This window comes from Microtus ochrogaster, chromosome 15, assembly GCF_000317375.1.
Source record: "Microtus ochrogaster isolate Prairie Vole_2 chromosome 15, MicOch1.0, whole genome shotgun sequence".
NCBI lineage: Eukaryota > Metazoa > Chordata > Mammalia > Rodentia > Cricetidae > Microtus > Microtus ochrogaster.
Genome location: NC_022017.1, coordinates 31973258 through 31985807, shown reverse-complemented (window position 1 = coordinate 31985807; position 12550 = coordinate 31973258). Strand labels below are relative to the sequence as shown.

At 45.7% G+C, this 12550-nt stretch overlaps 1 protein-coding gene across 1 annotated transcript in view; it reads right to left on the bottom strand.

Moving 5' to 3' along the window:
* The window catches only part of Col22a1 (collagen type XXII alpha 1 chain), a 226488-nt gene that overhangs the window by 103791 nt on the left and 110147 nt on the right, over positions 1 to 12550 (bottom strand). Inside the window, exons 27-35 of the mRNA XM_026782418.1 lie at positions 11213 to 11266; positions 10524 to 10568; positions 9881 to 9943; positions 9383 to 9436; positions 7257 to 7298; positions 3638 to 3670; positions 1630 to 1683; positions 1313 to 1366; positions 501 to 554 (exon numbers count right to left, since the gene is read on the bottom strand). Of these exons, the coding sequence (XP_026638219.1) occupies positions 501 to 554; positions 1313 to 1366; positions 1630 to 1683; positions 3638 to 3670; positions 7257 to 7298; positions 9383 to 9436; positions 9881 to 9943; positions 10524 to 10568; positions 11213 to 11266 (453 nt within the window). The remainder of the gene's footprint in view (positions 1 to 500; positions 555 to 1312; positions 1367 to 1629; positions 1684 to 3637; positions 3671 to 7256; positions 7299 to 9382; positions 9437 to 9880; positions 9944 to 10523; positions 10569 to 11212; positions 11267 to 12550) is intronic.

Sequence of the window (12550 nt, the reverse complement as noted above, 5' to 3'; positions counted from 1 at the left end):
AGAAAGAGAAATAGACAGAGAGATAATGTGTGTAACTTGGACTTTATCTTTAGAGTGTATCTATGTGGATCTGAATCCAGGCACAGTTCTCAGAATGGCAAGCATCTGGGAGTGGTCCTCTTTGTGTACTGAAGGTCCTTTGAGTGTCCTCTGTGTGCACTGAAGAATTTTCTCACTCGTGTGCATGTAGGTACAGCACGGGCTTGTACTGAGACTGAGCCTTTGTAGCATCCATCTGTGTATAGGAGGGAATCTGTCTCAGGGCTGGACATGGGACAATGTTCAGGCCTGATAAGAACACTGTGTGTAGACCAGACCAGAACAGCTCCAATTTGGCTTCAGGTTCAAATGCCCCCTCCCATGCCTGGACTGCCCCACCAGTGTGGGATTGTCTTTCTTAGTCACATCCCAGTTGGTCCAGAACAGTGAGCCAGAGAAAAGATGCTCATCTGGGGTCCCTTCTTAAGTCCCCAGAAGTAAGGCAAAACAGGAGGACTCACGGGGCTTCCAGCTGCTCCAGGAGGCCCATGTGCACCGTCATGTCCCTTGGCTCCCTGTGCAGGAGAGATAAAAGGAGGTGGATCAGAGGCCGCATCTCAGGTAGCACTAGCCTGCTGCTCTAAAGTGACTCATCAGAACAAAGCACAGAAAACGGGTTCTATCAAGTGCGGCACAGTCACCATTCGCTGGCCCAGCTCGTCTCCATCGCTGCCCCTACCGCCGTCTACTTACCATCATTGACTCATTACGTAAATGAGCTACACAGAGTTAGACAGCCCTGACCTTGCGAGTTTTAAACAACTAATAGGTTCTTCAAAACCGTATAGGGTCCCTTTCCCCCTCCCCAAAATAACGGAACAATTGCCAGGAAATATCTTCTCAGCCCAAACCATACTAAAAAAAGAAAGTTGTTAATATGTACCAGGCATCTGCTAAACCTGCCTGCCCATCAATGGCTAGGGAGGACAAGCCAGTTCCCTGCATCTGAAAAATGCACTGGACACCGAGAGGAATCCTGCTTCCGGGCAACCTCTCTTCAGAACACTGAGTCTAAGGGAGCTTTCCTCAGCTGCAGCAGCACTTTAGTAGGAGGACAGGGACAACCAGCGCCCCAGAGCCTGGCCCAGGTTGTTGCTTTGGGGGACAACTTTGCAAGGTGTTGAGACCCTTAATTCTGGGGATTAGCACAAACCATGTCTCCAGTATACCCACCCTAATAAGAATTCCCAAAATGTCCAGTGAGAAGGCTGGTGGGTAAGGCAGGAAGGGATACATGGCCAGGAACTAACAGATGGAGAAATGGCTCTCTTACCGGAGGTCCAGTGGGTCCCCGAGGGCCCAGTTCTCCAGGTCGACCCTGTGGTCCCTGCAATGAGAGAAAACGGTGCTCGTGAACCAGCTCAGTACCCTTGTTCTGGGCAGATGGGGCTGTGGGTGGGGCCATGCAATGGTTGTCATTTGAGATCTACCAAAGTCCTGAGGACTAAAACAGTACATACTCGGGTTACTAATTCCTCCAGTGTGTAGAGTGGCCCGTGGGGTGCAGACTTAGAGCCAGCCCGGCCTGGATTTCTGGTCTTCAGGTAACTTGGGGAATAGAGAGCAGTATCTGGGGGTGTAGCTACTCACCATGGTGCCAGGGTTACCAGGGTCACCCTTTTCTCCTTTTGGCCCTTGCTCTCCCTGTTGGTTAGAAGCACATGGTACAGGTGACTCGATAATGACCCCCCCCCAATGCTTCCAGCACACCGGGTACACCCTGCAGCATTGACACAAAGACCCCCTCCACGGTGATCACAACCAATGCTCTTCCTGTTGACTGGGTCTTTGAGAGGGAGTCTCTCTCTCTTTCCCATTGTTCAGAGATCCTGACTTACTGCTCAGATCTAAGAACAAGAGTCTCTTCTTCAGGGCAACAGAGCCCTAAACTGTGCCTCGGGATTAAAGCTTGTCTATAGTTGCTCCGTAGAGACAGTTTCTAGACTATTCCACTGGAAGAGCAACTAAGGAGAAAGGGGGTGAGTATGCTGCCCGTCTCCGACTTTGAGTCCTAGTTGGTGTCCTTCCTTCAGAATGTGTACTTTTAAGGAAGTTAGTTGCCACTCTTCGGCTCAAAGCGAGGAAATGACATCTAAATAAAAATATTTCTTCTGCATTTTGAGGCAAAGGTTTCCTCGCTTTTTCTGTCTGCCAAGAACTGAATCTGCCCAGCACATCTCTCTCCATGTCTCCCTCAAGAAAGAGATTGGCTTTGAAAGACCTCGCTCTGCATTGTATCCGTGGATGGTCTCTTCTGTGTCAGAGGGTCAGACCACTCAAGTGTAGAGTTGAAACCTTAGCAGACTCTGTGGAGGAGGCACCTGACTCTAAGGATGCTTAATAGGAGGATGTGGCCAGTTTGGGGGAAATGGGAAGGCTCAGAATCAGGTATTCAATTAACAGATGGTAGAGGGGTGCAGGAAGGGAGGCGGTGGGATGGGTGTCCTGCCTGTGTATGGGAGGAGATGAGCCTTCGAACACATCACAAAAGGCACCTGCTATGGCTGACAGACATCTGACCACTCCTGAAATCCAGGCAGCATGGAGATGCCTCCCTGCACTTTCTTCCTGTCTCATGTTCAAGCATAATATCCTTCCTCATCCTTCCGTGACTTCATCATCGGACTCAGTGTCTCCCTGCCACGTGTCTTTCTATTATATGCGAGATCTGTGTCATTGCAGTCGCATCAACTTATTGGAGAAATGGAGACAGCATTGGTGGACCGTAGGTCTTTCCACTCCGCCCTCTCAGCTGTCCTGTGTTGTGAAACATGGATCGTATCGAAAGAGCCACAAAAGGAGGAGAGGAGCCTTTCATCCAAGCCCTCAGGAGGCAGAGGCAGGAGGATCTCGGCACTTGAAGCCACCCTGTTCTACACAGTGAGTTACAGATTAACCAAGGTTACAAGGTTAGGACCCTGTCTTAAAACAAGGGGGGGGGGGCAGCTGTTGCTGCTGCTGCTAGTGGTGGTGTCAAACATTTCCTGGCCTCGGTGCTGCCAGCAGAATAAAGAGATTCTGAAAATACTTTTCTAGAAGTCTTCATAGAAGAAGGAGGAAAAGGGCCTTCAGTCTACAGGCTATGGAGCTGATTTTCATCTTTCTGTTAAATGACTCAGTGTCTGCAGGAAGACACTGAAACTCTACCCTGCACGCAGTCTGAACGGAATATTCTGGAAATTATCTCTATGGAGTAACCAAATTCAGGGGACTAAGGGTTTGAAGTGTTCCCATCGCTGGTCTCTTCATGGCTAACATTGGCATAGAATATTCTGGCAGCTCCGATATTTCTAGTATTGAAGCTACCGTTATTTCTGGCCACAGCAAAAATGAACTCTAGACAAAGAGAGTATGGCCTATGCTCTTGACCACCGAATTATGTCCCGAGAAGGTCTGCCCGCCATCAGAACCAGTTTCTTATAGCAACTCATCCCTATTTTTGCCAGGACAAGCTCTAGAAACCCTGATGCTGCCTAACCAGCATGAAGGACTGAGAATCAAATCCACAGAACTGCCAAGGCCACTCCTCTCCCATGCCCCGCACCATCACCAGATGAGCTGGGGCAACAGGCTGCATCCAGGGCCCGCTGCTACTTACTGGCATTCTAGGGTGCGGTGTGAACACGGATGGCTGGAAAGGAAACCACACACATTAGAATGCTAATAACCAAAGGAGTCTTCCATTTCATGTGTCAAAACCCTGCTGCCTCTCAGAGATTTGCCAAGTCAAAGAGCACAGCCTTGAAGTACCTTTTTTATATTTGTCTTTGGGGGGGGGGGAGTTGTCAGGATTTTTTATATATTTCTTGAAAAATGTATGCATGCATGCCATGTACCTTGGTCATATCCATTCCCCACTCCCCCCTCCCAGCTCCATGTCCTCTTAATTGAATGGTCCACCGAGTATTACTAGTGCTACCCATCGATACGTGGTGTGAGGTTGTCCACTGGGGCATAGACAGCCTACTAGTGGCTACCCTCGCCAAAGAGAAGTTATCTTTTTGGGTTTATACTCTTGAGACAGAATCTCATCTCATAGTCTAAGATGGCTTCAAACTTTCTAAATAGCCAAGAATGACCTTGAAGTCCTGAGCCTCCCGTGTTTACCCACCAGGTAGTGGGATTATATGTGTGTCCAGCTTTGCCGGTGTCTTTTATTTTCATTAAATGTGTCCAACAGAACCAGCTTTGTTTAAATGATCTGCATGTGTGTGCATACATTAATGAGGGGTGTGATTTAAAAGCGCTTTGGTCCCAAACCTTCTATGACTCTGGATAAGATCTTTGAGCTTCTCTGCCCTCCTCAGTAAGAGGGGGATAAACACCTCCTGAAAGCCGAAACGGAGTACTTCATGCAGACAACTAGAAGGCTGCCCAGGACACTGAATTCAGGTCACTGCATCCTTTTCCAGTATTAAAACCTGTCCTGTACTAGCCAGGGACAGGGGTGAAGAGGAGATTAGTGAGGAGGACCCAGCCACTGGCTCGTGGGGAGGCCAATGGAGACCAGCAGGACTTTAGTGACTCCCCAGCTTCCCCACCACCCAGGCTACACTGAGTCCAAGCACTGTCTACCCTCAATCCTTTCACAGATACGATTCCTTGGGCCTGAAACACTGTTCCTCCTTTAACTTGGGCCCAGTCTTCAGGACTCCTCTGATTGTCCCTATAGATGCCCCTTTCTCTTCTAGTACCCCATCATAATTTATATAATTAATTATACAAATAATATAATGAAGAGGTCGTTGGGTTCTCTTAATATATCCACCAACTGTACTGGATGTTCTTGGGCGGCACTCTTTTTGCAACTGTAATTAGAGTGCATTCCCACCATTGCTGCGCTTCTGTCTGTCCCACTCATCTACATGTCTGACTCGGTGACATGCTGTTTGTATTACTATAGCTCTATAATATAGCTGGAGATTGGGACGGTGATTTCTCCAGCATCCTTCATTTTTGCTCAGGGTCTCTTCAGCTGTCTGGAGCCTTCTGTGTGTCCATCTGAATTTTAGGGTTTCTATTCTTTTTCTGTGAAGGTCATGGTAATATTTTATTGGGATTGCACTGAATCTGCAAATTGGTAGATGATCAAACCATATTAATTCTATGGGTTCCTGAGCATAGGAGATGTTTTGCATTTTAGTGACTTCCTTTATCAAATATTTAAAGTTTTCACTGTAGAGGTCCATCATCACCTTGGTTAGCTTTATTCCTGGATATCGTTGCAGACTACTGTGAGTGGAGCATGGCCGACCTCTCTCTTAGTATGTTTGATACCAACAAATAGAAAAGATACTGGTTTTTCTAACTTAATTTTGTATTCTGCCACTTTACTTAGAATGTCAATCATTTCTAGAAGCTCCCCATGGAAGCTTTAGTATGTTTTATGTAAAATACATCATCGACAAATAGGGATAACTTGACCGTTTTTCTTATTTACATACCTTAATTTCCTGCCTCTAGGAGCCTGTAAGTGTGTCAGAGGTTGGCCCAGAGCCAAACCCCAAGGGACATAGTAAGTAGGCAAAGAAACATGGAGATTCACCACAAAAGGTAAAACATAGCTTCCGCTCTTGGCCTTCAAGTCTCTAATTTCAGACTCCTCCCAGTTAGACCACTGTTGTGTTCACACATTAGAGCCCACGTGAATGGGCAACTATAAATATGTGGAAATACATCATTTAGTGCAAGAAGTATATGACTAGTAAACCTAAGTACATGAATGACAGCGGCTCCCATGCACCAAGGGATGATTTCACTAGCCATTGACAGGTGGAGATGTGCCTCTGCCATGTTTTGTGGGCAAGGAAACTGAAGGACAGAGGCATGAGCTTCCTGAAAGGCATCTGAGCAAGGAGACCATGGAGGGCCAGAAACTGACATCCGTGCAGAGGATGGAAGCCTTTGTTCTCAATCCTTCAACAACCAATATGCTGGTTTTTCCTGCTTAGCTTGTTCTATTTAGTGTGTTCATCCATAAAATCTCAAGACGGCTGAGTGTGTGTATGAGTGCATTTGTATTCATGTGTGTGCACGGATATGTGTGTGCTCATATGTCTGTGGGGCTGTGTAAGTGTGTGTATGTGAGGATATGTGTGCCTATGTGTCTGTGAGTGATTATGTGTGTGTGTGTTGTATAAAATTGGATTTTGTGATATGAGAAGTCCAGGACTTACTATGTTATAATCATGTAGATTATAGTGTCATCATTATAAACAACATTACAATGTACACATAGTTTTTAGATAAATGTAGCCATTGTGGTAGGAGAGAGCATATACTAGAAAGACATTGAATGAATCCCTCAAGAAATTCTGTTTTCCCCAGGAAATTGGCACTGGTAGAAGGAAAAAGCTAAAATCTGGTTTTAGCCAGAGGGTACTTTATCTCCAGTTCTGTCAGGACTTGCAAACAGAGTCACATGCAATGTCTCTGTCAACTGCACAAACAGAACCACAAGAAACAGAGGAAATATTGAAATAAAAACTATTCCAAAACTAGGCCCATCGCAGAATTCTTGGTAATAAGATAATTGATAATAAAAGTGGCCATTTTATATTTATTATTATAAACTAAAGATGCCAGACAAAAGATAAATCTATGCTATATATGCTACAAGGTTCTGACTACTCCTTTTTGATCGGGGGAAAAGTGAAATGTTGTCAAAACAGAATCATATTGTCTTGGGATCTCTTTCTCCCCCCACAGCCACTCATGTTCACTGCTGTACCTGATCTAATACTCCACTCACTATCAGGCAAAATAATATTTGAATATATTAACAGGCCACCAACTGCAAAGTTAAGGATGGCATTAGATAGCCTGTGTCTAAACCCTGAGAATGGCCGTGGGAGAGGAACCCTAGGCTTGGCTTATGATACTGTGGTCCCACCCTCAGCAAATGACTTCTTGTCTCCGGATCTTAGCTTCCCTGCATACAGCAGGTGGATGTGTACTCTCAAGTGCCTATGATATATTCATAAACAGTAACTGTGCTTCTGTTGAAAAAGTGAATAAATAAGGAAGAGCTAGGAGTAGGTCTACTTAATGATAAACTAATGAGGGCATATTAATAATTAAGTGGGGTGTGTGTGTGTGTGTGTGTGTGTGTGTGTGTGTGTAGTGTGCTCGTGTACACATGCACGAGGGTGGTCATAGAGGGAATCCCACTGCCTTGAGAATTAAGAGGAGTTAAGATTAGAATCAGGGCAACTTACACTTCCAGGTAAGCCAGGGGGGCCTGCTGGACCAGCTTCACCCTAGAAGAAATGAAGAAAGATAATAAAACATGATCTTAATCCTGTCAATTCTGCTTATGCCAGGAAATGTCTATAATAACATGTCCACCCTAGAAAACAAAGTCGCTCTTCCTACACAGACTTTAGTAGATTATAGTTAGGTGGGTGGGGTAGGGCTTGGGGAGACAGACAGACAGATACACACATACACTCTACATTATAAACTATCTCAGACGTGTTTTAAAGCATCTCAACTGACCTGTATAGCTACAGGTTATTGAAGCTCCATATGCCCTTCCAGCATTTTGAAATAATAATGAGGATACTGAATTTGTTTCTACTGCTGCCAGCAATGCCGGTTTTTCACCTGTTATGACAAACGCTCCCACATATACCTCAATGGCCACATTGAAGTCTCGTCCCCTTAGAGACACCCCCAGAGCTGTACCACCCTCTCAGGAGAGGCAGACCGCTCTCACATGCCTACATATACTAGGATTTTTATTGTGCATAGCATAAGTTTGGGAGCCAAGTTTGAAACCCTACCATATCCATAAGCACTAAAAAGATAGGGTTCCTCTTGCTTGTTTCTTCTGCTACAAAGAACATTCTAAATTATATCTCTCATGTGAACCTGATTCATCTCTGTAGCTAGGTCCATAAAGTATATGTTTAATTTTTCATGTATACAAAATGATAGGTTTCATAATGACATTATATTAATATATGTGATGTGCTCTGGTCCTGCACCATCCTCCCGATGGACCCTTCCTCATCCAAATAGCCCACCTTACTTTAATGTCACATCCACATTCACATCATCATATACGTGTCATACACATAGATATTTTATAAAATCTAGAAACCACATATGAGAAGTAGCATATGGTATTTGTCTTTAGGTCTGATTTATTATTGCTAACGTGATTTCCTCCCCATTAATAAAGACATTGAGACAGAATCCTCAGTCCTGAGACACAAAAGCCTTAGTCCCGTTGCACAACCACAGGCGAGCAGCCAGCCAAGCACCCAGTTTCACACTCAGAACCAGCTTTTCACTTGGACAGACAGTGCAGAAGTTCCAGAAGCACTGCCACGAGAATCACAGGGTGACCTGCCTCCTTGCTGACAGGAGAAGTCTGTGTTCTAGCACTCTCGAAATGATCATGCCATTAACAGTCAAGAGATCTAACCCCAGGGGGAGGGTGGAAAAACACACAAACAGGTGCAAATGGAAGATCTGTCTAAAGCAGAGGACTCAGGATGCCTTGGCAGCACCCTCCTTGCCCATCCCAGAGTGGTACAGGAAGAATGGTTGCCAGCAGGGCGTGTTGCAGGAAGGATACCCTCCAACTCCGAGTGAGAGGCTTGACTTCAGAAAAGCCATGGGTTTAAGATCAGTTTGACATAGATAGGTCTGGATTCCAATCCTCTGTCTCTGTGCTTTCAGCTCTCAGTTGCCCTTGACAAGCAAGAATTACTATCCCCAATTCCAAGGTTCTATCTGCAGCACAAAAGGACTGGGGTGGGAATGCATCAGTGGAAGGCTAGGCTGAGGCATGGACTTGCAAAGCCCAGTCAGAAGGGGGCAGTGTTGCTTTGGCGTCTTATTTTAGGTTTATTATTACCCAGATCTCTAGGGGAACCTAAGATGACCCAGATTCTTTAGACGTCTACAGGCAATTCTGCCAAAAACAGTTACAGCTTTGTGGTCTCCCTGAGCCTCTGGATTCTGGAAAGGAGTGTCTCCAAGAGAAATTGCATTTCTGAGAATCCAAGTTTGAAGGGAAGTTCCTGGAAAGGAGCAGCATTCTACTCTGGTCCTGGGTGGAGAAATGACATTCTAAACTTCCCCAAAGATCATAGATCACTATCTAGTCAAAGACTTTCTAGGGGTAAAAAAGAGAATATCGGTGTTGATAGATCCCTAAGATAGTAAGACAGTGTAACAATGCTTCTGGGTGTCAGGATTACTCAGAAACATGCTTAGCGGCAATACAAATACATCCTGTAAAACATCTCTCTCCCCTCTCTCCCTCTCCCTCTCCCTCTCCCTCTCTCTGCTGGAAAAATCAGTGATGAGGATGAAAGCAGGCAGCCCCTACCTTTTCACCTTGGGCACCTTTTAGCCCAGGAAGTCCCAGTTCACCCTTTTCTCCCTAAAGTAAAAAATATAATTCAAAAAGCATTAGAACCCAACACAATATTAACCACTGCACTCTGACCTTGGGCAATGGGACCATGCATTCACACCTGTTCCCCAACCCTCATCGTCTTTGCCTCATCTGCAGGACGGCCACTGTGAAGCCTAACTCCAAGCAGGCTCGTGAAGCAGCTGACTCCTGGCTTTGGTACCTCCACCCAGTCCTTCCTCTGAGGATGCCCTAATCTTCCCAGAGGTGTCTTCCAGACACTGTCCTTCCATCTTTGCTTCAGGACTCTAGACTCTGATCGTCTTGTGTTTCTCTTCCTTCAATGCCAAGAGTAGTTCTATTCTCCCAGTCAAATTCACCACCTCATCCTAAAGGTATTAGACTCCAGAAGAGGCTCTTTCCTTGGGCACAAGCACAATAGCCCTGGTGGGAAAAGGCAGTCACACTTGCCTGGTCTCCTTTCTCTCCACGCAGTCCTGGGAGGCCTGGCGCACCGGAAAGGCCAACTTCCCCCTAAGAGAACAGAACCAGTAGATACCAGTGGGAGGTTGTCCCTGTGAAAGAGGTCCTGGGTCACATGTTTTTCGTTCCCTCATAGATCTCACGCTTAGTGACGTGAAAGGAGAGCTCTGCACAAGGGAAATTCTGGAGAATCTGTTTTAGGGTACCAAGCTCCTTCTTGTGTGGGCCGTTGCCTCTCTCAGGAACTGTCACCCCACCTCTCTCTGGGTATTTGACTTCTCCATCTTTTCGGGACTCAGCCACAATGTCAGCCCTTCCTTCACTATCTTTTCTGACATCCCTAGCACCCTCTTCAGGATGACATGTCTCCATCACTACAGTGTTCAACTGTTCTTATGTCATCTAGAGTCTCTCAGTTCCTAGCTGGGCTCTAATACTCAACACTACTGATGCATAGGACATGCTGAAATGTATTAAGCAAAGAAATGAAGACATAAAATAAATGTCATGAACTTTCAAAAGACAGTATCCTTCTTGACACCTGAAAATGTTTACCTAAGATGTGCTGTATGATGGTGATTCGTTAATTAAAAAGAATGAGCTGAATAAATAAAAATGTGATCAAACTAACCTTCTCGCCAGGATGACCTGCAAGGCCCTGCTCCCCAACTCCTCCCTGGAGACAGAATAACAAAGCTCCATCATCATCTATGCACACCTTCAAACATGGCCGTCACTCCCCAGCTGGACCCACACGACCACAGTAACTGCAAGCCACGGGTCTTGGCTCTCTCAAAAGGAACATTAAGTCACAGAGACCCTGAGGCATGAAACCAAAGGGCTCATTATTTCTACAAATAGGAATTCCCTGTTCCCCCATACTGCTTTCTGCTTTCCCAAATAGAAACAACTCTTGGCCTGCCCAGAGTTCATGCGCACTGTGTTTGCTCATCGTGAACCCAAGTAGTTGCAATTCCAATCAACAAGGAGCCTATACCTAGGACTCTCTCGGATCCATGGTAACTCCAGGTCTCTGGGACACATCAGGGAGCCTGAGAGCCAACTCTTGCAGCAAGTCTCTCTAGCAGAACCACTCCATCCCCTAGCACCTGTCCCCAGGAGGTGACCTTGGTTCTGTTGTGACCAGACTCTGGGCATCACAACAGAGCCCCATGGATCTGCCAAGCCTGCTAACTTGCTCTTTTCCAATTGTCCTTGTGCTTCTTTTGAGGCCTCCAGTGCCACACCCAGAAGAGGTAAGTTACTCATACAGAACCCCAACTGGAGGCACAGACAGAACATGAATAGGGAGCGTCATACCCGAGGTCCGGGCATTCCAGGTGCACCACGGTCCCCAGGGTCCCCTGGTTCTCCCTGTGAGAAAGCGATGCAGAGTCAGTACAAAAGATATCGAGCACAGTTGAACACACCCACTCACTGCTGGCTGCGGATGGGCCTGGAACAGGGTCACCTATAGAGAGGTGGTTCTGAACCCCCATTCTTTGTGGCCCTCTAAGTTCAGGACAGCTCCTATCTCCCATACTCCCTAGTTCTGAGTACAAACGGCGTTCTTTCCCCTCTGAGAGATTTAGGCTAGAGAAAGCGTGACAACACCTTTTGATTTGAAACTATGAAGTGTTTGGTTAGCCAGGGAGAGGAGTGAATAATATTTACACAAATGGCCTTAAATGGTGGCATCCCAGGGATTCTAAATCAGCATATCACAGAGAGACAATACCATGTACAATAGTCAGATTACAGAATTATTGTGACAAGCCCAGGTGCTCCTCAACAGATGAATAGAAACAAGAAAATGTGTATACATGTCTATGTGTGTGTTGATTTTATTCAGCCATAAAGAACAATAAAAATCATATCATTTGCTGAAAAATAGATGTAACTTCAGAACACCGTATTAAATAAAATGGGTCTGACTAAAAGAAAAAAAATCTATTTTCTCTCATTGGTGGTTGCTAGGTTTTCTAGACACATGGAATCATGGGTGTGGATATGGTGTGTAAGAAAACAGAAGGCTGGAGGGAGGGATGGGAGTAAAAGGGAGAAGGGAGAGAGGAAGGTTGATCCTAGTCAGAGTCCATGGCACACCCGAATAAAAACGACCTTCTGAAACCCGCCACTCTGTTCAGCAGAGATAAGCACATAAAATGACTGTAAATGTGTCTACAACCACACTTATTCTACATTTTGTTATGGAAAAAAATATCTGAGTCTATACCAATGAATTCCACTGAAACATTAAAAGTTTTCTTCTACAGCTGCCTTACAAGAGCTGTAGACAGACACATCTGAACAGATACACACTTGCAATAGGGCTGGAGAGGTTGTTGCTCCTGCAGAGGACTTTGGTAGGTTCCCAGAACCCAGGTGTCAGCCCACAGCTCCAGTTCCAGGACACCGGGGGCCAGCACACTCCTCTGACCTCGGAGGCACTGCATATGCATGGTGCATAGGCACACATGCAGACCGAATACTCATTCACACAAATTTTAAATTCTTATAAAAAATTAAAGATTATCCATTGCTTATTTATTCACTTGAAGCATTTAAAGCGCAGATTTGATTCCTACCTCCTAGAATATCATCTTTGATGCTTCCCTTCAAAAGCCCATTTTAATGACTGGAGCCCCCCCCCCCCCC